Source organism: Mustela erminea, chromosome 20 (genome assembly GCF_009829155.1).
Source record: "Mustela erminea isolate mMusErm1 chromosome 20, mMusErm1.Pri, whole genome shotgun sequence".
Taxonomy (NCBI): Eukaryota; Metazoa; Chordata; class Mammalia; order Carnivora; family Mustelidae; genus Mustela; species Mustela erminea.
Window position 1 is genome coordinate 11,476,328 of NC_045633.1, and position 26,482 is coordinate 11,502,809.

The following is a 26,482-nucleotide window of genomic DNA, read 5'->3' on the forward strand; positions in this document are numbered from 1 at the left end:
AATATTTAGTTTCACCCAAAACATGAACAGCGGATACATGAACGTACCTTCTGACAGAGCACCGGAGAGCTGAGCCCCGATGCTCCAGCACCTTTAGAAAAGGTGGGCACAAGCCTCATGTTGCCACAAATCCTTCCCTCCCCCTTTTCTCCTACCACTGAAACCAGAGACAGCTGCCATGGGTCACTCCCCCTTGCCAAGCACTTTCCTGCCTCTCAAGGCAACAGTTTACGACCCCTGCTTTATGCCAGTGTCACCGAAGAGATACACCCAAGATGCGCTACAACACACATGAACGGGGACTTTATTGATTTTTACCTCCTCACAAACCCTCCTAGTAGTAGCTACAGGCCGTGCAGTTTCCAGCAGGGATCGCAGACGCAGAGAGAAGTCAAAGGACAAGGCGAATCCAACAGGTCCTTCGTTAGTGGACCGAAACCTGTAGTTCACTGGAATTCCTGTAAACTGAATGCTAAAGATTAAGGGATACATTCTCACACCACTAGCACAGCTTAAATACTTTTTGACAAAAAATAATAATAATAAATTATCTTCAACTCAGAAAATAAATTGTGCTCAGCAGAGTGACAGGAGGGTCCATTCATTGCATTGCACCGAGGGGCTGGACAGCGGGGGGCGGGGAGGGCAGAGCTCGGGCAGTGAGGGCCACGGTCTTGTGGGGCAGACGGCTTGAGCCGAGCTTGGTCGAATGCACACTTGACGCCAAAGGCAGGTAGCGGCCCCTTGGCAGTGGCCCGTCCCGACTGAGATGCACCTGCCCCTCTTCCTCCTCACGTCCGCCTTGTCTTCTGTTTCTTGGCTTGTCTCTTTGCATCTTCTGGGCCGCTATTGTCAGAGGCTGTCTGGCCAAGAGCTCGGACGCCCTGCAGTCGACTTGTCAGCTGCAACAGCAAGGGAATGAGCTAGAAAGAAAGACAGAGAGAGTGAGAGAGGGGGATGCTGGGAGAACACTTCTGCCCAGGGGGACACTGGAACCTCACACATCAGGGCACCTCCCTCTGTCCCGCCACCACCCAGGTTCCAGACAAAGCCGAGACCTTTAATTGGGGAGGGTCAGCAGAGATAGGGCCACCGAGCATTAAGGAAGATGTCACCAGAGGTTAATGGCCTTGAAAGGAGGCCTGGGATTTGACAAAGTATTGCACCCTTTCTTGATAAAAACCCTCAACAAAGTAGAGCTGGAGGGACCATACCTCAACATCATAAAAGCCACATATAAAAGACCTACAGCTGATATCGTCCTCACGAGGGAAAAACTGAAAGCTTTTCCTCTATGGGCAGGAACACGACAGGGATGTCCACTCTCACCACTTTTATTCATCATAGTACTGGAACTCTTAGCCAGAGTGATTGGACAACAAAAAAAGAAGAAAAGGCATATAAATTGGCAAAGAAGAAGTCAAAGTTCCACTAGTCACAGATGACATGATATTCTACGTAGAAAACCTGAGCAACTCCATGACAAAATTGGTAGAACAGATACATGAATTCAGTAGAGTCAAAGGAAACAAAATCAATGCACAGAAATCCGTGGCCCTTCTATATGCCAACAATGAAGTAGCAGAAAGAGAAATCAAGGTATCTATTCCATTTACAATGGAATACAATGTACAATGGTTTTTTACAGAAACCCTAACATACCTAGGAATAAACCTAACCAAGGAGAAAAAAGACCTGTATCCTGAAAACTATAAAACACTTATGAAAGAAATTGAAGAGGACACAAAGAAATGGAAAAACATCCCATGCTCATGGATTGGAAGAACAAATATTGTTAAAATGTCTATACTACCTAAAGTAATCTCCACATTTAATGCAAACCCTATCAAAACACCACCAGTTGGGGCGCCTGGGTGGCTCAGTGGGTTAAGCCGCTGCCTTCGGCTCAGGTCATGATCTCAGGGTCCTGGGATCGAGTCCCGCATCGGGCTCTCTGCTCAGCAGGGAGCCTGCTTCCTTCTCTCTCTCTCTGCCTGCCTCTCAGTGTACTTGTAATTTCTCTCTGTCAAATAAATAAATAAAATCTTAAAAAAAAAAAAAAAAAAAAAAAACACCACCAGCATTTCTCACAGAGCTGGGACAAACAATCCTATAATTTGTTTGGAACCACAAAAGACCCTAAATAGCGAAAGCAATCCTGAAAAATAAAAGAAAAGCTAGAGGTGTCACAATTCCAGACTTCAAGCCGTATGACAAAGCTGTCAGCATCAAGGCAGTACAGCACAAAAACAGACACACAGATCAATGGAACAGAATAGAGAGCAGAAAGGGACCCTCAATTCTATGGTCAGCTAATCCTTGGCAAAGCAGGAAAAAATGTCCCATGGGAAAAAGACAGCCTCTTCAACAAATGGTGTTAGGAAAACTGGACAATTACATGCAGAAGAATGAAACTGGACCATCCCCATACACCACACACAAAAATAAGCTCAGAATGGATGAAAGACCTAAATGTGAGATAGGAAACCAATAGCTAGAGGAGAACACAGGCAGTAACCTCTTTGACTTCAGGTGCAGCAACTTCTTGCTGCACACGTCTCCACAGACAGGGGAACAAGCAAAAATGAACTACTGGGATTTCCTCAGGATAAAAAGCTTCTGCACAGCAAAGGAAACAGTCAACAAAACTAAAGGCAGCCTACGGGAGGGGAGAAGATATTTGCAAATGACGTATCTGTTAGAGGATTAGTATCTAAAAATCTATGAAGAACTTACCAAACTCAACACCCAAAAAACAAATACTTCAGTTGAGAAATGGGAAGAAGACATGAATAGACATTTCTCCAAAGAAGACATCCAGATGGCTAAGAGGCACATAGAAAGATGCTCAACACCATTCATCATCAGGGACAGACAAATCGAAACTACAGTGAGGTATCCCCTCACACCAGTTGAATGGCTAAATTTAACCCAGGGAACAACAGATGCTGGTGAGGATGTGGAGAAAGGGGAGCCCCTCGTGCACCACTGGTGGGAATGCAAACTGGTGCAGCCACCCTGGAGATGAGTTTGGAGGCTCCTCAGAAAGTTAAAAACTACCCTACAATCCAGCAATTGCACTACTAGGTATTTACCCAAAGGATACAGAAACACTGATTTGAAGGGGTGTGTGCACCCCTATGTCTATAGCAGCATTATCAACAATAGCCAAATTGCATAAGCACCCCAAGTGTCCATCAACTGATGAATGGTTAATTGCGTGTGCACATGCGCGCGCGCGCACACACACACACACAGAGAGAGGAATACTACTCAGCCATCAAAAAGAATGAAATCCTGCTATCTGCAACAATGTGGATGGATCTAGAGAACAGAAGGCTAAAAGAAGTAAGTAAAAGAAACACCAATACCATATGATTTCACTCATATGCGGAACTGAAAAAACAAAACATATGCAAATGGGGAAAAAAAGAGAGGGAAAGGGAAACCAAGAAGCCGACTGGACACTACAGAGAACACGCTAAGGGTTGCTGGATGGGAGGTGGGTGGGGGCTGGGGAAACGGGTGGTGGGGATTAAGGAGGCACTTGTGATCAGCACTGGCTGTTGTGTGCAACTGATGAGTCACTAAATTCTACACCTGCAACTCCTATTACACTGTATGTTAACTAACTAGAATTTAAATCAAAACTTGAAACATTAAAAAATAATAAAAATTTTAAATTTTAAAAAGAAAGATAGCAAAAGAAAGAAAGACAGGAAGCTAGGGGACGGGACTTGAGGCCTTCGTGTAACTTCCATAACACGCGACAGCTGCCGATGGTGTGGGACAGCGCTCCCCCGCACACGGTGCTTTCTCACCAGGCCTCTGGGTTTCCTACCTTGTCGTGGTTGTAGCCGGCCAACAGGACAAGCAGCGTCAGAGGCAGGGCGATGTAGGACCCCTGTGCGATGTCTTGCTCAGGCAGTTTCCTCTGCAGACACCAAGAGAACTGTCACTGCTTTACACACTTGCCACTCCCTGCAGCCCACCCCCTCTCTCCCCACCACACCGCTTCTGCCCACCCCGCCAGGAACCCAGGCACCCCGTGTGACCCAGCTCTTGCTCTCCACAAGCAGCAAGGGCAGTGACCTGGATACACTGTCAGGTGACTCTGCTCCCCACACTCTCCCGGCTTGCTCTTTGCCGCTCTGGGGCAGACCGAGGCAGGTAACCAGGCACGTTTGCTCCCCTACCCGAGGAAAGCAAGAGCTGTGGAGAGCAGGCCATCCCCGTGGCTGAGAAGGGCACCTTGCGCAGAGCCCCAGCCACACACAGGGGCTCCTTCCTACAAGGGAGTACTGGGAACCAGGGGTGCTAGGCTCAGGTCCCCAGTGACAAAGGAGATGGTCCCAGAGATTAATCCCCATGAGGAGAAGAGGCAGGCTGCCACCTGTGGCCCATTGGCCACTTGCTCCTTCTTCCAACAGAACCCCAACCTTCACCTGGGCCATCAGACTACACACACTTCCCAGCCTCCCTTGCAGCCGGGACAGCCATGGAATTCGGCTAAGGCTACATGAACCAAAGTATTCTGTAACACATCCATGCCGTTCCCTAGAAGAGCAGTGGTGTCCTCCCCTCCTGCCAGTCAGATGTGTCATCTGTGAGAAGGGGGATGTGCCACGGGATGACAAAGCCCCAAGAGAGGGGGAGGCTGGGTCCCTAATACGTTGGGGCTTCCACACCATCCCAGGACTCCTCAGTCCTGGATACTGACAGAAGACAGAAACCTCCATCTTCCTAACCCCCCTGAGATGCTGAGTCTCTGTACTGGCAAAGGAACCTGCACCCTAGCTCCCTCCACCCGCACAAAGGGAACAAATAAATGGAAATTTTCAGATAATTACAGAACAAATTAAGGGGACAGAGCACTGATCCTCAAAGTGTGGTCCGGGAAAGCCCTTTCAGGGGATTTTTCAAGGTGAAACTATTTTCATGGCTATGCTAAGAAATCATGCGTCTTTTTTGCTCTTGTTCTCAAACAACTGAACAGTGGACTATTCCAAAAGCTACATGATGACTTCGTCGCTCTGACAGCTCATGGAATATAATAAAGAGAGATCACACACACATAAACTAAAGCTCTCTTAGATTCTCAACAACTTTGAACACAGCAATAGTGTCCTGTGACCAAAATATCTGAGAGCATCTGGGCTGGAGAATGACGATGGGGCCATTTTACCCGAGACGGCTGAGGCAGAATGGGATGGTCTCTTAAAAATGGAAGAATCAGGGGCTCCTGGGTGGCTCAGTGGGTTAAAGCCTCTGTCTTCGGCTCAGGTCATGATCCCAGGGTCCTGGGATTGAGCCCCACATCGGGCTCTCGGCTCCGCAGAGAGCCTGCTTCCTCCTCTCTCTCCCTGCCTGCCTCTCTTGCCTACTTGTAATCTCTGTCAAATAAATAAATAAAATCTTTAAAAAAAAAAAAAAAATGGAAGAATCAGGGCAGGAGCAGATTTCCTCCTCCCACTGCCTACTCCTGGATCATCCGACACGTCTTGGGTCCCAGCACATTCTCCCCGGAAGTAAATACTTAATGGGGACACTGCAGAGGGATGAAGGCTTTTGGGTTTGGCCACGTGACCTTGGGCACTCATGGGAAGCCGCGGTTCATTCAGTCTTAAGTGGCCCTGATCCGAACGGCACCCACGGCAGGGGAACATGAGGTTCAACGAGACCAGCTATGTAAAGTGCCAAGTAGTGCGTGAAATACTGAGTAAAAACATCAGTGATGTTCCAGACACCGCGGGATGTGAGACAAACCACCTCATTCTGAGTCCTGGCTTTGCTGATGAACCGCAGGGACGTTACTTATTCTCTCTGAGCTTCAGTCAAAAGTGAGCAACGGCACAAGGTGTGCTGCGGGGATCAGCAGTGAATCCCCTGCATGGGCCCAGCAGGAGTAGGCACGCCTTGCACCTGTCACCTGGTTGCATGTGAGACCACTTGGTGCCCTGGTCTCACATGCAACCAGGTGACAGACACATTCTTGGCAGCAGCTACGGGACATGGGCGCTGCCTGTGTTCCCCTGGATCCAGATAAGTCTCCTGGGGGGTGTCTAGGGAATGTCAAAAACAGCCACCATCCGTGCCCTTCACGGGGACTGTCTGCTCTCCCGGGCCTGGCGATCTGCCTCCACAGGGACCGATAGTCCCTACATACTCATCTCTTTGGCACCTTCTAACCAGGTGTCCACCATGCACAGCAAGGAAAATGCTTCCTCCTGGAGTCATCAGCAAACTCTACTTCAGGTAAAATCCTATTTGCCAAGTCAGTGAGCACAAGTCCCTTGTCAGAGACGCCCAGAAGGCAGCAGAAGAACTGTATTCAAATCATAGCTCTGCTGCGCACGAGCAGGTGACCAGGATGGCCCAGTCTCTCCTTGGGTCCCATCGACAGATGACAGAAAATAATTCTTACCTACCTCCCACCTAGGACGGTGTCGAAAAGCACAAAATGGTAACGTGATTGCACATGGGAAAGATCACTTTGGAACTATTCTTCACACCCTACACAAGGAAAAACTCCAAATGGACAGAGATGGAAATGTACAAAAGGATACCATACACGTACCGGAGGAAAAAGAAATGCCTCTAAAATCTGGGAGTAGGGGAGACTTTCTGAACTAGGACTCAAAATTCAGAAGCAATGAAAAAAAAAAAAAAGACTGACATATTTAACCTAAAAAATAAAATAAATGTTTGCATAATCAAAATGAAAAAACAGGGACGCCTGGGTGGCTCAGTTGGTTAAGCAGCTGCCTTCGGCTCAGGTCATGATCCCAGCGTCCCGGGATCGAGTCCCACATCGGGCTCCTTGCTCGGCAGGGAGCCTGCTTCTCCCTCTGCCTCTGCCTGCCATTCTGTCTGCCTGTGCTCACTCTCTCCCCCCTCTCTCTCTGATAAATAAATAAAATCTTTAAAAAAAAAAAAAAAATGAAAAAGCAAATTGGGAAAAAAATAGGTACAACATGTATCACAAAAGGGGGTGAGACTCCCTTTTAGACAAAGGGCTTCCAAAACAGATGAAAAAGACCAACAATCTAGAAAAACGTCAACCGTTTCCAGAAAGGGAACACAGAAGCGGTTCTTAACCACGCGGAAGGATGAGAAATGCAGGGGACAGCGGTGCGGAGATGCCATTTCTCATGCACCAGACTATGAACATTCTTCAGTCTGACCACACGCTCTGCTGGGGGAAGGGCTGCCATCATACACTGCTAGCGGGAATGCAAACCGGACAGCCCCACGGAGGGAAAGCAGCCCCGGCCAGCAAGATTCCAGATGCACTGACCCTGTGATCCTGCCCCTCTACTTCTCCGGGTCTGTTCCACAGACAGATTGACAAGCACTCAGACACACGCCTGCACAAAGGCAATCACTAATGGGTTATTTGGAACATCAGAAAACCAGCAGCAACGCGAACTTCCATCCAGCAGGGGCTAACTGAACGTACTGTGGAAGAGCCATACGGAGGAGTGCTTTATAACGCAGCTGTTAAAAAGGAACAAGGTGTAGCTAAATATGGTCCTCTGCACATAGTTACCTTTTTAAAAAAATAGAATTCTGACTCTTCACGCTGAAAAGACCCACTGACAGTGACCAGTGCAGTAGCTCAGAGGCCAGACTTCTGTTTTATTGTAGCTCTGTGGGCTCTACTCTCACTGCCTCCCAAGTTCAGGATCAGTAGGTCTGAGGTTGGGCCCCGGCACCCATTTTTGGGACTTCTGTGTGTGTAATCCTCAGGTGATTCTACTGCACGCCAGCTTTGGGAAGCGCTGATCTAAATAATCGTCTCATGAGTGCGTGGTTTGTTTGTCCTGTGGTTTTTTAGTGTGTTTGACACATGAGGTCTACATATTGTAAGAGGCTGGTAAAATGAGCTAGTTCCGGGGCACCTGCGTGGCTCAGTGGGTTAAGCGTCTGACTTTGGCTCAGATCATGATCTCACGGTCCTGGGATCGAGCCCTGCATCAGGCTCCCTGCTCAGTGGAAAATCTGCTTCTCCCTCTGTCTCTGCCCCCTCCCTGTTCATACTCTCTCAAATAAATAAAATCTTTGAAAAATAATTTTAAAAATAATAAAAATTTTGAAAACAAGCAAGTTTCTTTTAATCTACAGTACCCCACCTATTTGTGCTGTTTTTTTCTCTCTCTTGCAATTTGTCGAATAAATCAGGTTCCAGGGGTTAATGTCCCCCAGTTTCCCACAACCTACACTTAGTTCACTACATCCCTGCAGCATCCTTTATAGGCTTGTGTCCTCTCTATTTCCTGTAAACTGGCACCTGGTTCTAGAAATGTGGGCAGGTCAGGGGTCCCGTGCCTCCTGCTGAAGGACCACAACACCCCAACCACAACAGAGCGGTGACCATTCTCCCAGAAAGTCACATCTGAGCCACTGACCTAAACACATCCCCTCCCCTCACTGACAGCTTCCCTCTCAAAGGGAACTGAAGACACCAGAACTCGAAAAAGTAGAAAAGCATCTAGAGAAACCCAGAATGCAAAAGGGACCTGAAGTTCAAACAGCCCTCCGACAGCTGCTCTCCCTCGCTAATAACCCGGCATGGGTCGTGCAGTATTTCTTCTCTCGCCACCCCGATCGGCTGTTTCCAAACTCCCCCTTTTCCTTACCGTGGGATTAAAAATCAGGGTGATGTGTTTATGGTAGCCCACAGCCGTGAAAGAAACCTGAGGCAAGACGTAGTCATACTGGGATCTGGGGAGCGTCGAGTCCAACAGCACAACGTAGTTCTGTGCACAAGCAAAAGAATTCACTTTTACAAAAGACCTTCTGCGTTTAAAGAAACCCTTCGGTTTACACATCCAAACCAAGGTCGCTAACTTCAGAGCAGGAAGCTCAGCGGGCTATCCTATCAGTGACAGCCGATGTCCCCAACATCTTGGAGATGGCATCTTCCAGTAAAGCTCTCAAAGCCTGGGGCATTACTGTATTAGCATATTCAACAACGACGTAACTGTAGTCCTTTGAGGATCTGACTTTATGAAACATAGAAAGTTATTACGAGCCACTTCTGATGAGGGAGATACACGATCCAACTGAGAAAGACTTCTTTCAATCCAAAATGAGGTTGACTTTTAAGGGACGGAACTTAAGTGGCTCATTAGCTGGCCGAGTTCTAAGAACACAGCATCTCTGGAATGATACCAGTGGTGGTCCCAGCCCTGCATGCGGAGCCCCAGTGGTGTGCTAGACGCCACGAGCACTACATGAGGCAGACACCTGCTCTGCTCTCAGCCACGGACAAGGTCAGGTTTACTGCTCCCATCTCACTATGGACAGTAAGCCCAGGGGGAGTCTGCCCCCAAAGCCCATGCTATTTCCACAGAGCTGTGCTGCCTACGATGGCGAGTGTAAAGGGCATCTTGAGAAATGGGGAGCGACTCCAAGGGTCCATCGGAATCTATTTCATTATTTTACAGCCATTTCCTGCCCCAAAGGGGCCATAGTTTATTATCCCTGGAGCAGGTGGTAAGAAGCCGGGCCAGAAAATGTCTTAGGTAGGTTCACTACTGATAAACCACATGCCAGGCCCACCAGGAAAGAACAGAATTCTTTACAAAGTTTGCTGTCACCATGACAACTGCAATAGCTTGCTCTGTCCAAATACAACTGATAATAAACATTCCATAAGCAGTATAAATGATGTCTACCATTAAGGGCTTAGCTAAATAAATTATAGCATTTCCTGTATTAGAGACTATTGTGCAACCACAAGAAACCACGTTACAAAGGTTTAAGCACAGAGAAAAGACTTGAGAAGTACAGACTATACAGAACAATGTACAGAAGAGTCCCAGCCTTGCATTATTACAATAAACATACCTGTACATTTTTATTTACAGACACATAAGCACACAATGGAAAAAGACGAAAGGATACCCATCAGCACATGAAACCCCATAGGGGCTACTTCTAATTGAAGGGAACCTTTCTGGATGTCCCCTCCCCCACCAAAAATCTCCTGCATGGATGTATATGATTTTTTGTAAACAGATAAAGAGTCAATTAAGAAAACAAACTCTATAGAACCCAACCTCCTCTGATCAGAGAGCATGTCAACCATTTCTGCAGAGGTATTAGGAAGGAGGAAACGCCTTCCTTAAACACAGAAGCAGAGTCAGACGAAGACACGGGCTGGAGTGCAGCCACCGGTGTTAGTTACCTGGCCGTCTCTGAGCAGGGGTGGGAAGTGGAAGAAGAGGGACTGGCCCAGGGAAACCGTCTGGATTGGGTTGTCAAGGTTTTCACTTTTGTAAAGCTTTACCTGGAGAGCAGAAAACAAAGCAGGGCGTGCTTTCGAAATGAAAACACGATCAACATTTCATTTCAAATACTTCATTTCTTCCTCAGGATGGCCTAGCTCTTGGCGGAGAGAAGGATCTTTGGGAACGCAGATATCTGAGAGAGAAACCGCCCACCCCCGGCCAGAATACATAATGCATCCCTCCATCGCCTGAGACTCCTAGTCCCATGACCTGCATAGAAATGTTAAGATTTTAAAATCGATTGTGGCGACTTAGGCTAATGTTTAAGATGGTAACAGTTAATATAACGACAAGAGTAAAAGGAAGTTTCTACTACAGCTATGAACGCTGGGGAAGCAAGAGGCACTCTGCACACACGCCGTCACTAACACTGGCTCTGAAGGGCATCATTGTTACCGTAGGGAGGCCCCGAGACTGTACCCCCTAAAGTTCCACAATTTGCACGTGGTAGCACCTGGGGCTCAAGCCACATCACTGAAGGTCAGGTGCCACCCAGCATGGCCTCTCCACATGCTGGACCCTCAACTCCACCAGTACTGCTTAAGCTCAAAACATTCCTTTCGCATCGGCTTGCCTAAGCTGCTTCCAGTTCAGTCCTGTTTCTAGCCTTTCTCTCTGGCCTGTCCTCATTGTCACTACTGCGAGAAATAAGACAGGCGAAGGAGGGACAGTCCTGGCTGATGCTGATGGCTCTAGGGGCTCCGCCCTGCACCTGCCACAGGAGGAAGCCAGAGGCGCCCCTCCCCAGGGCCCAAGTAGACACCCGTATACAGAACACACGAGTCACAAGGCGTTTTCCTAAAATAAAAGTCACAGACTAGAGACCAGGGGTCACATCCAAGACCATGTATGCATTCTTATGCCCTATGTGGTGTTCTGAGCAAATGTGAGTTCACTGGCCGTGTTTAAAAAAACAGATGATTTCAGGTAACTCTAATTTCCAGCTTCTCTGGGAAATTGGGAGGTGACCCCAACCGTGAGCCAGGACTCCAACAGGACAACAATCACACGGAGACGTGCCATCCCTTCCTGTCTGCTACAGTTTGTCCCACAGCCCACCCAGCCCGCTTTGCTCTGGCCCTGCCCGTCTGGTCCCCACAGGCAACATGCTTGTTAAGCTGGAAGGAAGAGCAAGCTCAGAGGGGAGTTAAAACCTCAGTGCACGTTCTCACCCAAGCCAAATACGCCATCGTGTATAAAATTACAACCATCTCTGAAAAACACACTCCTGTGGCAATTCACGGACATTTCTGAAGGGATCCTAGAGCAGGGTATAAACATTTCCTTAACGGCACACAAGGAGATTTGGTCAGGAGCTGAAGATATCTTGAGAGGGCGCGGGATCTCAGCTCTTGCCTTTCACAGCGGAGGAACCATGGTCTACAAGAGCAGAGTGACTGCCCGTGGCGGCAGGGTCAGCAGGACGTGGCTCAGACTGCCCGATACTAGTCCCCCACACCCCACTGCCTCCACCAGGGACAGAATTTTAAAAGTTACAAGGCTCAGGCGCCTAGGTGGCTCAGTGGGTTAAGCCTCTGCCTTCAGCTCAGGTCATGATCGCAGGGTCCTGGGATCGAGCACCGCATCGGGCTCTCTGCTCAGCGGGGAGTCTGCTTCCCGCTCCCCGCGCCTGCCTCTCTGCCTACTTGTGATCTCTATCAAATAAATAAATAAATAATCTTAAAAAGAAAGAAAGAAAGAAAGAAAAATCCTGCTTAAAAAAAATTTTTTTAAATAATATAGAATAAAAATTACAAGGCTCTCTACCTTAAAATTACCTCTCTGCTTTAGACTCTAGGTCGTATGGAGCATTCATTAGGCTGCTACCACAATGCTTCCAAAGACTTATTCTATGGCTAAACAAACAGTTATCTCTAAGTACGAAGCCTTTCTCCCCAGGCCATCAGCAAGCACTCTCCCAGACGCACACCGGGATCTCAACCTCAGCCCTCATCACCTCTCGCGGCAGCGCGCTGAAAGCGAGTGCTGGGAAGGTCTACATATCCTGCTCCTACTCTTCTCAGAGCCAAAAAGAACGCAGAAATTTCACCGTAAAAAGCTGGCCTTACCCATAATGTAGGGAGATACTCGGAGGAAGTGATCACATTTCCACTTAAGTCAAATTGATTGATCTGCCGGAAAACTATAATGCTCACATCATCGATGTCATTATTGCCAACCTAGAAAGAGATCAGGAACAATGTTGGTGGCAACGAAGCCGGGAGAGGAACTTCTACTCTATTGGGTGACATCCCAGGTGCTGTTTCATAGCAAACTTCACTATTCAGTTGTCTACACCGAAGTCCAAGGACACAAACTGGTAGTAGGAAGTGGGGCTACAGCGAGCCCACGACACGTTCTGTTGGACTAGCACAGAACTTTTTTTCCTAAGTTTCCCTTATTTGCCAACAATTTTAAAGATAAACTGCATACACATAAAAAGCCAGGTTTTCCAGCCTCTCTTGGAACCTGAGACAGATGTGTTTGCCTGGCGGCCATCAGCAGGGGCTGAGGCACAACTGCCCCACGGGTAGGTGTGTGCCCCTCCCGTTGGTCCCTTTCTCCGTATCTGCCAGGCCGTGGTCTTCATGACTTTCCGTGACCCTGGACTTAGCCACTGCGGCAGGGAAACACATGACTGTAAGATGCTGCCCTCACAGCTATTTAAAATGCCAGATGCCATAAAGACATCAAGAAAATCCACTTCTTATCCAGATGGTCCTAAACGGCGCACTCCTCTCCTGGCGCCTCATAACCTTCATGCCTACTGCCACCTAACCAAGCCACCACGAGGCAGCATGTCCCACCCCTGCCATCCCACCCAAACCCTCCGGTCAAGCAAATGAAAGTCACTCCGTGGGAGAAAAGCTTCACTTCACATGACTCCTGGGCTCCTTCCTGTGACCCGGAGGGAGAGCTGCCTCTTTAGGGACCAATAAGCTAAGTCGTGACCCAGAATAGCAAGATTCCGCCCACCTAAAACAGGGTCATCTGGATATAAGAAAATCAGGGGCCCTGCCACCAATTAAGCCCATGTTGTCTTTATTACCCTCCCTTGATCTCAAATGCCACCTCGACCTTGAGGTCCTCAACTTGGAGAATAATGATCCGAGTTTGCCAGGGTCGGGGGGAGAGTGAGGAGGCAACTGCTCAGACTTCTCTGGATTCAGGACAGCGATGCTGCTCATTAAAACCCTGCAGGAGACGCTGCTTGTGAAGATGACACCATTCTAAGAGGACCCTTAATTGGGCCCCGGAGCTCCCCCCTCAGCAGAGGAAAGGCAGCCACCCAGGGGAGCCCTAAAGTGTTTCTGATCGGGGGAGAAGAACTCATACTGCTCTCCGTCTGCCACAGAGTTTCGTGCCTTACCGTGATGACCCGGTGGTGGGGGAGGGCCCGCTCGATGTGGTCGTTGCCTTCTGCCTTGAGCTGCACATGGTACACACATCCCGGCTGCAAGCAAAGTCAGGGGTCAGGTGTCTAGAGGGGCCTACCGCCTGAACCTCCCCCAAGCCTGCTCCAACAGCAGGCCCGCAACATAACCACGCCGCCATGCCTACCCCACCTCCGGTCCCTGTCTGCGGCCTGTTAACCTTCTTAAGAGTCCCTTTTAGAAACACCCTGAAGAAGAAACATGTATCTGGAGGTCTGCAGTTCCTTCAAGCTCCAAGAAAAATTAGATGTGGCTTCCTGCTTCAAAGCTGCTAAGCACAATATGCTTATTCTGATAAAATCAGTCTCCCTGGCTGTCCAACCCCACCCCCACTCCACACCACACCCCCCCCCCCGCTCCCCTCTCCCCACCTGCATTTACACGCAGAGGGGCATCACCCATGATACTCCCAAACGCTCACCATGGACATGACTTATGCCAAGTGAGATCTGAGAATTTCCTTCTTAGAAAAATCAGTTCTCAAACCTTTTATTCTCTTGCTCAATTTTACATGCGGACACAAAGTTTACCAAAGAAATCATCATTCTAAGATGCTTTTCAAGGAACCAATTCCCGATCAATGGCACAACTGAGCCACTCACAGGTTAGGATCTAAAGCACTGGGCCGAGTTCAGAGGCGTCTATATGCAGCTAACGGGGGACAACCCTAAGATCTAATCATTGATTTTTAAACTAGCATGGATAAAAAGGTTCTGGTCTCCTAAAATACTGTGTGCTTTGATAGCTATAGGGTGTGTTTTTTCTCTTTTAAGATTCTGACTGTCTGGATACGTTCCTTGAGCTATTTCATAATGAGCACATGGCACCTTTACAAAGACAATAAAGCCATTACTTTTTTTAAAACCGAGAACAAATTTATGATTGCCGGTAGACACATTCATTGACTTTACAGCTCAGTGAGGGCTGGCAGTAGTGGGTTCAGCTCAAAAGAGCCATTTGTGCCCTAGAGAGGAAGGGACGTGAGGAGTCACCTGGGCAGAAAAGGGACTGCCCAGTCCTCCTGCGCCTGGGTCACGGGGAGCCAGGCAGCTGATCCACCCCAACCGGCCCCCTCCTCACTCGAGGCCCAGGCTGATGGACTTGGGGATTTGCCCTCATCCCCTGGCAGTGGAATCAAGTGTCGCAGCTTCCCGCTCAAGGTGAAATGGATGAACGGGTCCCGACTAGGGCCGGGAAAGCTCCAACAAGGGATCTCTAGCCTTGTGTCCTCTGGGAGACTGGCAAACTTGATCCCAAACACTGGCTGAGGAATGGCCCAGGATGTCCCCCAGAATTGTGGCCTGGCACGTGGGCGGCCCCCAGGGTAATTCCAAAAACTACCAAGAGCGCTAATAAATTACCACATATTAAAAGGAAGAGGAGGAGTGTGTCTTTAGAGCATCAATTAAAACAGAAATCTACTGCACCGGAAAAGGAAACTAGCTCTCTGTGGTTTAATTACACAAAACGTGTTAAGCTGGTGAGTTTAGAAGAGCACGTCCGGGCCAGCAAGACGCAGGAAGAACCAAGAAGGGGATGTAGATTTTGTGTTCCCGCAACCGTGAGAGTGAAGCAGGCCAAGAACACAGAGTCCACCCAGGGTAAGGGAAGCTCACCTAAGTTCGACCTACACAGGCACCCACCAGACCCCTTCTCAAGCTGCTGGGCAAACCAAGACCTGAGCTGGCAGTGTGGATGAGGGCCCTCTCGGGGGGAAGCCGTGTGTGTCGACGCTGTCAATTACTCACTGAGTCCCGGTGCCCGACTGCCGCGTGTGCCAGAAACACCGACTTACTTAGCACCCACGGCTGAGCTCTGAGGTGGACCTCACTCTCATCCTTGTCTTACAGATGATGAAGGAGACACAGAAAGGACAAACCCCTTCCTAGCCTGAACGTAAATAGCTAAGCGATGACGGAGGCGGGGTTCACACCTAGGCAGCTGAGAGCAGAAGGGTGTCCGTGCAGCCAGCAAATGACGGAATTGCAAAGACTGGGCCTGCACTGGCCTCATGAGGCCAAGCACCTGGCTGCCACTAGCGGAGGCCTCTCTCCTACCCTGGCTGCAGTGGCCGGAGACTACGGCCTCCCGCCTGTGAGTTCTCAGAACCACTGCACAGGAAGGCAGGGGCCTGGAGGCCACGTGTTCCTAGGGGCAGGGCTCCCCCCAAACACAGAGCAGGGGACAGCGAGAAAGGAGCATTGCGGTAAGACTTGTGCAGACTCGAAGCCTGGCAAGGTAGCGGTCATCTTGATGGCTCTGCTGAGAACACGCCATGAGAACATGGAATGGAGTGGCGCACAGAGCCCACCCAGTTCGTGTGCATCCGGCCGGACCATCAGAACTCCAGTCCTCGGCACAGCCAGGAAGACCCCGCCAAGTCCATTCTCCTCCCCACCACACTCACCAGGCAACCTTCCGACCTGCCTCCCAGGTACCCCAGTATGTGACCCTGGGATGCTTTTTGTTTGGGGGCAAGAACAGCCGTGTCCCAACTAAATATCTAAATAAACCGGGAACCTGGCTGACATTTCAGCTCAGATGATCTGGGCAAACAGGAGCCTGCTGCAAAGCTGTGCGTGCCTGTCCATGCGGGCAGCTAGGAGTATCCTGTATGTGAGAGTGAAAACCCGGGGAAGGGGCCCAGTGCAGTGGGTGTGGTCCAACCTACACTCAGACAGCGACCATGCAGGATATGTATGGGACATGGGTAATGTCTGCCGAATGAGCAAACGCGTGAACACACGAGCACAGACTGAGGAAGCACCAGAAACCCTGAACCGTACATTGCAACTGAGCCTCCAAAAGGAAAAATGAGCTGGTTGTTTGACCCACACAAAAAAGTTGTGCGTTTGTGGGGGTTTTTTCTTCTTAATTACTTGTTGACACCTAAAAGTCAGGAGCTTTCACATGGAAATCTGAACTTTTGACTTGTCTTTTGACAATTCAAATGATCTGGCAGTGCCTGCCCTCTGGGCTTCACCACAGTCCTCACCACTCCCTAGTGCACACACAGCATCCTCCGCTCCGGCCATTCACATGCCTCTTCAGGTCTGAGCACCCTGGCCTAGGCCACAACCACCCAATACCAGTCAAAAGCTCCAGCAGACCCACCGTTTTCCTACTGTATTTGGCCACAAAACCCCAACCCAATGTGTGAGCTCAATGAGAGGTAAACTGTGCCAGGTAAGACAGGGACTAGGAGGATTCTATAGCCCTAACTCCCCAACCCTAAGCCCCTTGCCCAGCCCATTCATACCAGTCTTGGGGGCACCACAAGACACCTCTGCACACAGTGTGAAAGGACCCACTAACAAAAAACGTCCCAAGTCTCACCAGCAATCCACGTAATCTGAACTTCCCATCCTCATCTGTCACGGTGTCTTCTCCATAAATACTACAGTCATTCTGTCCCACTGCCTCCACGGCTACACCCTGCTCCGGTTCTCCGTTTAGAGAAGAAACGGTCCCGTAGCAACTAGAGTGACAAGAGAAGACACAGACCATGGTTAAGTCCCATGGTTTTCTGAAGCACACGAAGGATCTGCAGTCAAGTGTCCAGCATTTACCAGCAATTTACGGTGTGCTGAACAGTCCAGAGAGAACTGTCACTGACGACCCAGGCAATTCAGTCCAGGCTGGGTCACTTCTGGATCCAGCCTTCCTGCCTGAAGGCTCGAGCCAGCCAGAAGACTGTCATCAATGGCTCTTCTTTACACGTTTGAAGGAATGCTCCAGAAAATTACAATTAAAAAGGGCTAAGCCTTGGGGCTCCTGGGGTGGCTCAGTGGGTTAAGCCTCTGCCTTCCACTCAGGTCATGATCTCAGGGTCCAGGGATTAAGCCTCCCATCAGGCTCTCTGCCCAGCAGGGAGCCTGCTTCCCTCCCCTCTCTCTCTGCCTGCCTCTCTGCCTACTTGTGATCTCTGTCAAATAAATAAATAAATAAAAAGAGCTAAGCCTTAATTTATTCCACCTGGTCTTATTTTCGTTAAGTTGTATTTTAAATAATGAAGCATCCCATGAAACGGAATCAGTTTCTCTCTCGTTCCACATACTCATTTGAAAACGGCCCATTTTTCCTCACTTTCTGATTAATCGGTCTTTATCTCAAGTGCTTCCGTGTACCTTTACAAATACATACGTGTGGTGTGTGCACACGTGTCTATACTTATAGCTCCATTGGGCTAACATAGCTGACCCACAGTGTATCGTCTATGCCTACCAGCATTTGTGCAAACCATCTTCTCTGAAACACTGGAAAATGTGAGTGGCCGAGAGACAAGGAATGGAGGAAAACTTAACACTTCTTCCTCTCTCCAACATTTTGAGGCCTTACTCAAGTGAGTTCATTTCCTCCTTCTTAAAATTTAATTCGAGTTTCAAGCCCTTGTAAAAATCAAACTTTTAAGCAACTAAATGGGCTCGCTCAGACCAATTTCAGAATAGGAACTTTGTGACGGAATCACTAATTTGAGGAATTCGAAAAAATAGGCAGCAGTTAACACTCTCTGGACTTGCTCTCTTATCTCCTGTGACTCCCGAACAGGGGGAGGTGGGGTTCCCAGGAAACAGAGGCCTGAGTGGGACTCCCCAGCCCAGGCCTGGACGACCAGGGAGGAGGTGGGCCGCTTACCTGTAGGCCGTTCGGTAGCCGGTGACGGTGATCTTCAAGTTCTGTCCCTCCTGCACCTCGATCATTTGCGAGGACGGCTCGAACCGGAATTCCTTCATCATGGGTTTGAAGTAGTACTGGCCAGGGCTCTGCCGAGAGAAACCCAAAATGAGTCTCTGCTGCCACCTCTAGGTGTGGCTGAACCGGGGACACTAAAGGCATCAGGGACAGGGATGTGGCCACCAGAGCTCTGGCACTTCCCGCACAGACAGAAACAGTGACTCTAACTCCCCTGTAAATGGGTTATAGTGACAACAATGACAACAGAATTGGGCAGAATTAGGTGCCCACGGTACCTCTGTGAAGTAGCAACCAACCTGAATTTTATCAAGAAACTGAGGCTCAGAGAGGTCAAGTAGCTTCCCTGCGATGACCCAGCAAGGAAGCCCCGGAGAGAAGATTCAAAGCTGCCTCACTGCCTGCGGGCAACGTCCCTGCAGCGGTCGCTTTATTCCCACAACTCACAGAACGGCCTATGAACGTACACTTCTAGAGGCCCCACCGGCCAGGGCCCCGGACACCATCTCGTGGGAGACGGGGCTATCCTCCCACCATGCAGACCACAGTCTGCAGAAGAAACACAAGCTAACCCCCAAATGAGCCTCGGCATTGTCAACAATGTGACGCCGTGGTCTAGCAGAGGGATGCTGAGGACAGGAGCCGCTGCGGCCACGGTAATTAATTACACTGTCGTCGTGACAAGCCGGCGGCCGGAAGACAAGACGCGCCGGCGGAGGGAACATGAATCAGCAACATTAAGTTCTAGTAAGAGCAATACTCTAATTACGGCTGGTCCCCTAAGAAACGTAAAACACTCCACACCGGGGCTCTGTTCTCACGTTGTCAAGCACCACAGAAGTCACGCATGCCGTTCCCCACGCTCTCGGGGAGGGGGGCTAACTGGCGGGCGCTAAACCACAGGTCACCTTACCAGGTTGGAGAAAGTCAGAATGCCATTGTCCTGAGTCAAGAGGTTGGAACGGAACACACCACCGCTGAGGGACAAGAGGACCCCGGGGAGGGGCTGGTCGTCTTCGGCCTTTATCTGGGGGCGAGAAGGGAAGCAAGAGCAACGTAGACCCCCATTCCCCACTGAAGACAACGTTTCAAAAGTCAAGAGGCAACTCTTCTGGATTGTGTTTCTTTAATTGTGATCTGCTGGGGGACAGAACGTCTACTCTTTGACCTCAGGGGTAACTCCTGTTAAGAGTCTGGCATGCAGTCTTCCAGAATTGCCTCTGTGCCCACACGAGCGTGTAAACACCACAGGCTAGTGTTGACTGACAGGCAAGTTCACGGCAGGGGAGAGGGGAGGGCAGGTGGATCGAGCATAGGACCCTGCCACACGTCCCTGCACCCCAATCCCCCCCTTATCCCCAACCACTGGTTCTTACTTCCCGCACTGCCAGGCCACACACGCCTGTGCACTGTGTCCTCATGCACAGCACCCTAAAGCAGGGGGTGGCCGACCGCGGCACACAGACCGGCAACCTACTTTTGCAACAGAAAAGGAGGGACCATCAAAGCATCCCAAAACAGGTGTATCTTTGTGCACTTATGATTTCCTCTATTACTAGGGGAATGGCCGGGACATCATGCCCTCTGAATTCAAAATGATGCCACCATACTGTACACCGAAGTGACGGGAGCCACCTCCAGTTCCATGAATCATCCATGCCCAGGGCCCTACACACGATCCAAAAAATGGCCATTGTCTGAAGCACTGCGAATCTAACCTAAAACTCAGTGTTTCTCCCCTAACTTCCTTTCCATCTGGTGAAGTTGAGTGCTGCTCCTATGTTTACTAGTCACTTGGATGACTTCTGCAAATTGCTTTTTCCTATACTTTGCTGTTCTTTTTTCTACGGGGTTTGCCATTTTCTTACAGATTTTAGCAGTTCCTGATAATCCAGGGTATTTCTTATGGCTCAACAATTATTCCCAGTTGGAATGTCTTTTGATATACTTTAAAATGCATCCTGCACAAGAGAATTGAAATTTGTACGAGAGGTCATCTGTACTGCTTTTCCTTGAACTTCTACGTTGAAAAGAACCACACTCAAGGACCTTGAGACTGGACTCTGGACTCCACACGGCAAGTTTCTTCCCAAGAAGAATGGAGGGAAGAAAGAATGACCTCAAATACCACTCAAGGAACATTCTCTCCTTTTACACACAGCACAGTTAAGGGTGAGAGCTTGAAACCCTTGCCAAAAGGTACACAAACAAGCTAAAGTCAACAGGTCTCCAAATTATACCGGGTGGAAGGAAGCCCCCGAAAAGGGAACATTCTGTATGATTCCAGCTGTGTAAACTCTAGAAAACGCAAACTAACCCACTAGTGACAGAGAGCAGGTCAGATCAGCAGGAGGGGTGTGGCGGGGCGGTACAAGGAAACTCAGTGGCGTGGTAGACTGTCACTGTTTTCAAGGGTGTACCCGTATGCTAAAATAATCAAATTTTAGGCTTTATGTGCAGTTTACTGTATGTCAATTATTATACCTCATAAAACCACTTTTTAAAACGTGTTACCTCAAAGCTGACGCCAGCCAAAGCATACGCCTTAAAGTCTCCTATGGTTCCTTCCACCGCAGTCAGAACATAGCCTTCCTTCTGCGAGGACACAGTGTACTCCAGGTCGCTGTGCAGGGGCCCCACACTGGACAAAAGCAATGAGATGCCGGGTGGCTGTGTGTCACACCTGCGGGAGGCCTCATCAGCCACGAAGAAGCTTGGGCTCTCCACCAGGTCCCAAGCAAATACTTCTTCAGCAGGCCTTACCTATAGGTGCCTCTGTCATCAGTGAAGACTGTGATCAGGGGTGAGCTCGCCCCCTTTTCACTGATGACGATCTCGACTCCCTCCAACTCTGGGTGGATCTGGCCTTCCAGAAATAAGCCAGCTTTCCCATGGATCTCAATCAGCTTTCCTGGGCAGCTTTCTAAACAGAGAAGAAACAGAAGAATGGGGCCTAGCTGTCATGGGAGGGGGCATTCTGGCTGGGGGCTTCCCACTAAAGAGGGGCCTGAAACAGAGGTATCTGAAGCTAGCTCCAAATAAGGTTGTTTAACATTTAACAGAAACCACAAGAATCAGGGAACCCATGCCTCTATCCTTGAAAGGCCCATGGGGCGCCTGGGTGGCTCAGTGGGTTAAGCCGCTGCCTTCGGCTCAGGTCATGATCTCAGGGTCCTGGGATCGAGCCCCACATCGGGCCCCCTGCTTAGCAAGGAGCCTGTTTCCCTCTCCCCCTCTGCCTGCCTCTCTGCCTACTTATGATCTCTCTCTCTCTCTGTATCAAATACATAAATAAAATCTTTAAAATTAAAAAAAAGAGGAAATGATCAGAAGCCAAAATACGAATATTCCACCAGCCATAATTCTAATTGTCTGGTCTGAAGAAAACCCTCCCTCACCCCTACCAACAAGTATAAACACCACGAAGAGTTCAGACATCTGGTGGCTAATGCTCACATTTCAGTAAGCAACGGCTTTGTTTTTCACCTGCCTTTTGGTGGCAAACTAAAAACGCAGGGAAAACAGTTGGTAGTCCTTCTCCAGAAAGATGGCCCAAGTTCTAATAACCAGAGTCACTTCCATCGACAAAGACCTTCCATTCACTCACTCACTCGCCAAGCAGTCACAGCTCTGTGCCAAAGGGGATTTCAGAAGCTGTACAGAGACTGTTTCATGAGAACAATGACACAGAAATGTTTTTAAATGCAGGTCAAGGAACGGCTGCAGAGACGTGTCGCTGGCTCCCCGAGTGGACGCTTACCTCCACTGACAGTGGCTTCCATGGAAGGCGGGTAGAAGAGCAGCTCTTTGGACGACGGTGTGACAGTGATTTTCTCTCCAGACCTAAAACAATGAAAATAATTCCATGCAGCTGGTGCTGCCCTCCGTTAGGAAGGCGATCAGAACGGAAGGCAGTGGGGAGCGCGAGCTTACCGCGCCCAGTAGGAGAAGTCATAGGAGAAGGGGCCCTGGAGCTCCTCTACCATCTCCTGGACGGGGGGCTTGGTCCTCCCTTCCCCCACATCCTCCTTGCCGCTCTTCTCCCGCTCCTGCCTGCGGCTCTCAATCTCGGCCAGCTGCTGCTCCCTCCGCAGCTCCTGCACAGACTTCAGGGGGCCTAGGACCAAGGCGGGTTCACTGTCAATGGAAGATCTGGAAGAAAGGAAGGAGCCGCCCAGAGCAGGTGGTCACTTATCCCTGCAGTTGGTGGCAATCTGACATTTCAACAAGGAGTCATCCACAAGTGAAAAAGCCAACCCCCTTATAAGGCCACCACAGTGGCACACTCCATTTCAGTTTCGAATATACCAATCATTTCTTAAAAAAATAAAAACTGAACTTCTTTATGATGGCAGCAGATCTAGGAGCTCTCGGCTGGGATGAAGTACTTTTGACTTGAAGAAAGTGTCAGATTTCCCGTAGGATGTGCAAGTCTTTGCACACCACCATCTTTTTTCATTCAACCCTAACCGAGAACACTCTGCTAGAGAACTGGTGCGCTGGACAGAAGACATTCCCTGACTGTGTGGAATCCGCATTCCGGTGGGAAGAGGCAGAGGGCAAACAGAAAATGATGTCAGGTAAGTACAAGAGAAAAACAGAGCAGCATGGAAGGACAGAGTGCTGGGAACATGGGGGTGCTGTTCTTCATTGGGCTCCCTGGTGAAGGAGCATGGTGGGCAAGAAAATAGCAAGTTCAAAGCCTTTGGAGCCTGGGAGGGTGCTCTCTTGGGGAGACAGCCAGAAGACAGAGGTGGCCTGGGCAGAGGGGCCCAGGGAAGAACCAGAGGGGTCAGAGGGTCACCGTGGAGCAGGTGTCAGACTAGGGCTTCGCAAGCCTTGTTGTGAACCCGATTCCGCTTGGGGTGGGACGGAGAGCCACTGGAGCTACAGGCAAAGGCATGACATGATCTCTACTTCAAAAGGATGAACTCTGTCTTCTGCATGGAAAACACACCGTCATGAAGAACGCAGACAGGCCAGGGACGATGGCTGTAGCAACGATCCAGACAAGAGAGAGTATGTAGGCAAAGTGCTGAGAAGGGACAAGATGGCAGGCATATTTCACTGTACGGCCAAGGATCTGCACATGGACTGGTTGGGTATGGGACGCGGGAGAAGGAAGAGTCTAGGACCATCTTGAGAGATGACAACGACTGGGTCTGTGGAGGGCAACAACCAGGAGTCCAGTGTGGGACACAGTGAGCACAAGAGCCCCGGGAGGGATCCAGGCAGCCATGTCCCGCCGGTACATGCATCTCATACAATCCCCAGCACAAGCAAATGAAACAAAACACCCTCTGAGGTTACAAAAATGGATTCAATAAAGACTGAAAATAAGAGAAGACAGGGTCATGACTGGTAAGAACATGAATTTCTAGTCCCACCAGTTAATTGCTATTTTCCAAGCAGAAGAATAGCAAAAGGCGCTATTCCAGCACCGGGCACAGTTCTGGGTCTGCAAGAAATACTCCCAAGTCCATCTCCGAGACACCTGGCTCCCCTGAGGGATGTGGGGCCCTTCGATCCACTCTCCTCAGCCAGCAGCCAAGGGCTGTCCCCGACATGCTTCCCTCCTGACCCCACTGCTCGGTGCATTGCCACATCCTATCGGTTCCATCTGCTCTACAGCCCTCCCGGCCGCCAACTGCCCCCCAGCCCACTACCATCTGTCTGGCTGAACCCCCATCAGCACCTACCGGGACTCCTGCCTCAAGGGATGTCCACCCGTGGGCTGCTTCTACTTGTTCACTCAGCAGCCAGTGGGAGCTTTTTGAAGCAAAAAGTCACCCCCCTACTTAAAACACATCCTAGTGTCCCTGGGATAAAGCAAAGACCCTTAACACGGGCTGGGGCTACTGGCCTGCCTCCCCTGCGGGTCCCCCCAATCCTCCCAGGGCCCAATACAAAGCCCTCATAGCAGGTGCAACCTAAGAGTTCTGTGTGCAACACCTAGTCAACTGTCCGTGTTCCCTGTGGCTTCTAAGTTCCACATATGCAGGGGCTGGCCCTGAACACCAAAGACTCTCCACAAACACTTTTGGCATAGGAGGACAAGTAGAAAAGGCAGTGGACAGAGAGATGGAGACACAGCTAAGAAGGTCACTTACGGTAAGGAGGGGAAAAGTTACTCAGGTTTCCATTCTCTCTCACAAAGATAGTCACATGGCCAAAATTCTTCCATTTCTCGAGAAAATTAGGGTGTCAGACGCACCTTGCCACACTGTAAAATTTCTCTCAAAGATGACGTTCGCATGAACCTGACCCTCGGTGAAGGACTGCCTTTCATAGACCTTCTCCCTCATGATCCTTCATAAATCAGGTGCCATCTCTACTTGCCCAGCCTTCAAGAAACGGTCTCAAGAAAAACAGGCAATTTCTCTGAATTTCCTAAAACACTTGAAATATAGCGAACAAGGTAGAGAATTTTTTCCCCCTTAGCTGAGCCAGGAAGTGTAAAGGGTTCAAACAGAAATTTAAGGCACAGAAACAAGCTGTCAGAAGGCTCTTCCTCAATCCACAGTTAATTCCAGAATCATAAAAGGAGAGATCAAAGCTATGGTGAATTTACGGCTATGTTGTGTAAGAGGAAAGGCCGTCTGTACACAAACCTAGAGATAAGAAATCAAAAATAATTTCCAGAGTGTCTGCTGGAGAAGTCCCCGGGCCTCGTCCACCACCCCCCTGTGCTCAGGCCACCGCGGAGCACAAGTCTTACTTGATCGTCACAGTGACATCCATCATTTTGTCAGTGGTGATAGTTCCAAGGACATGGTGGCGAATGGCTGTCAACGTCAAGATACTGGGTGACGACCTATAAATCAAAGAGAGAAGAAAACACCAGTAACATCACCTAGTTGTTCTCAAAGGATCAGAGACACACCCTTTATGGGCAACCGTTTGGACCCTGAAATATACTACACAGAATTGCTCTAAGTTTCGGGTGAGGTACTCCTGACATGCCTATCAGTGTTTTAAAGAATAAACTAGGGGCGCCTGGGGGCTCAGTGGGTTAGGCCTCTGCCCTGGGCTAGGGTCATGATCTCAGGGTCCTGGGATTAAGCCCTACATCAGGCTCTGTGCTCAGCGGAGAGCCTGCTTCTTCCTCTCTCTCTCTCTGCCTGCCTCTCTGCCTACTTGTGATCTCTCTCTGTCAAATAAATAAATAAAATCTTTAAAAAAGAAAGAAAGAAAGAATAAACTAATTTTCTGCTCCAAAATTTGACACCTCCAATTCCCAGTGAAACCCTCCAGCGTTTTTAAGAAATGTAAAAATGGGAGGCTGGAGTTTGAGAAACCCCATCAGTGGAGACTAGAGGATTTAACCAAGAAAGTTACGCCACTTGACAACTTCAGCCTTCCGTCCTGGGTTTATAGAATTTCAAGGAAAGAGATCTCAACTCCATTTACTCAATAATTCATCCAAGTGTCAGGGGGCCTGAGTGGCTCAGTCAGTGAAGCGCCCGACTCTTGATTTTGGCTCAGGCCATGATCTCAGGGTCATTAGATTGAGCCCAGTGTCGGGCTCTGCATTGGACATAGAGTCTGCTTAGGATTCTGTCTCTCCCTCTGCCCTTCCCCATATTCTGCTTACACTCTCACTCTCTTTCTAAAAATAACAACAACAACAACAACAACAATAATTTATCTAAGTGTCTTAAAATCCTTACGTGGAAATTCTTTTTAATACCTAATTTTACCTCTCCCAGAAAAAATACAGAAAAAAATCTCCTTTTGGTTTTCAGAAATAACTGAAGAAGAGGTGCGCGCCCACTCTCCTCCAGAGGCTCACACACACCACGGGCGGTGACCACCCAGCTTACGTGTCGTAGGTGTAGAACGCTTGCTCAAACCGGTGGCAGGAGCGAGGGGTCACCTTGTACACACCTGCAGCCAGGAAATCAGAAGTCACGTTCAGAGGAGGGTGTCTATCACCCTGGGCATGTCCAGCACTGAAAATCTACAGGCAACACCTCTCACTCGAACACAAAACACACAGCAGATGTACAGTAATGAGATCCCAGATGCCTTTTCCGCTGCCTCCGGCTGCTTCTTCACAAC

At 49.4% G+C, this 26,482-nt stretch overlaps 1 protein-coding gene across 1 annotated transcript in view; it reads right to left on the reverse strand.

Annotated features, from left to right (window-relative positions):
• Nucleotides 1–276: 276 nt before the first annotated feature.
• The window catches only part of LOC116580635 (nodal modulator 1), a 55,224-nt gene continuing 29,018 nt past the window's right edge, over nt 277–26,482 (reverse strand). The window contains exons 17-31 of the mRNA XM_032327108.1: nt 26,245–26,308; nt 25,140–25,235; nt 22,355–22,573; nt 22,182–22,264; nt 21,185–21,344; nt 20,936–21,062; nt 19,335–19,448; nt 18,365–18,492; nt 17,066–17,207; nt 13,666–13,749; nt 12,365–12,475; nt 10,193–10,294; nt 8,640–8,759; nt 3,842–3,934; nt 277–923 (exon numbers count right to left, since the gene is read on the reverse strand). Of these exons, the coding sequence (XP_032182999.1) occupies nt 792–923; nt 3,842–3,934; nt 8,640–8,759; nt 10,193–10,294; nt 12,365–12,475; nt 13,666–13,749; nt 17,066–17,207; nt 18,365–18,492; nt 19,335–19,448; nt 20,936–21,062; nt 21,185–21,344; nt 22,182–22,264; nt 22,355–22,573; nt 25,140–25,235; nt 26,245–26,308 (1,775 nt within the window). The 3' untranslated portion in view covers nt 277–791. The remainder of the gene's footprint in view (nt 924–3,841; nt 3,935–8,639; nt 8,760–10,192; nt 10,295–12,364; nt 12,476–13,665; nt 13,750–17,065; nt 17,208–18,364; nt 18,493–19,334; nt 19,449–20,935; nt 21,063–21,184; nt 21,345–22,181; nt 22,265–22,354; nt 22,574–25,139; nt 25,236–26,244; nt 26,309–26,482) is intronic.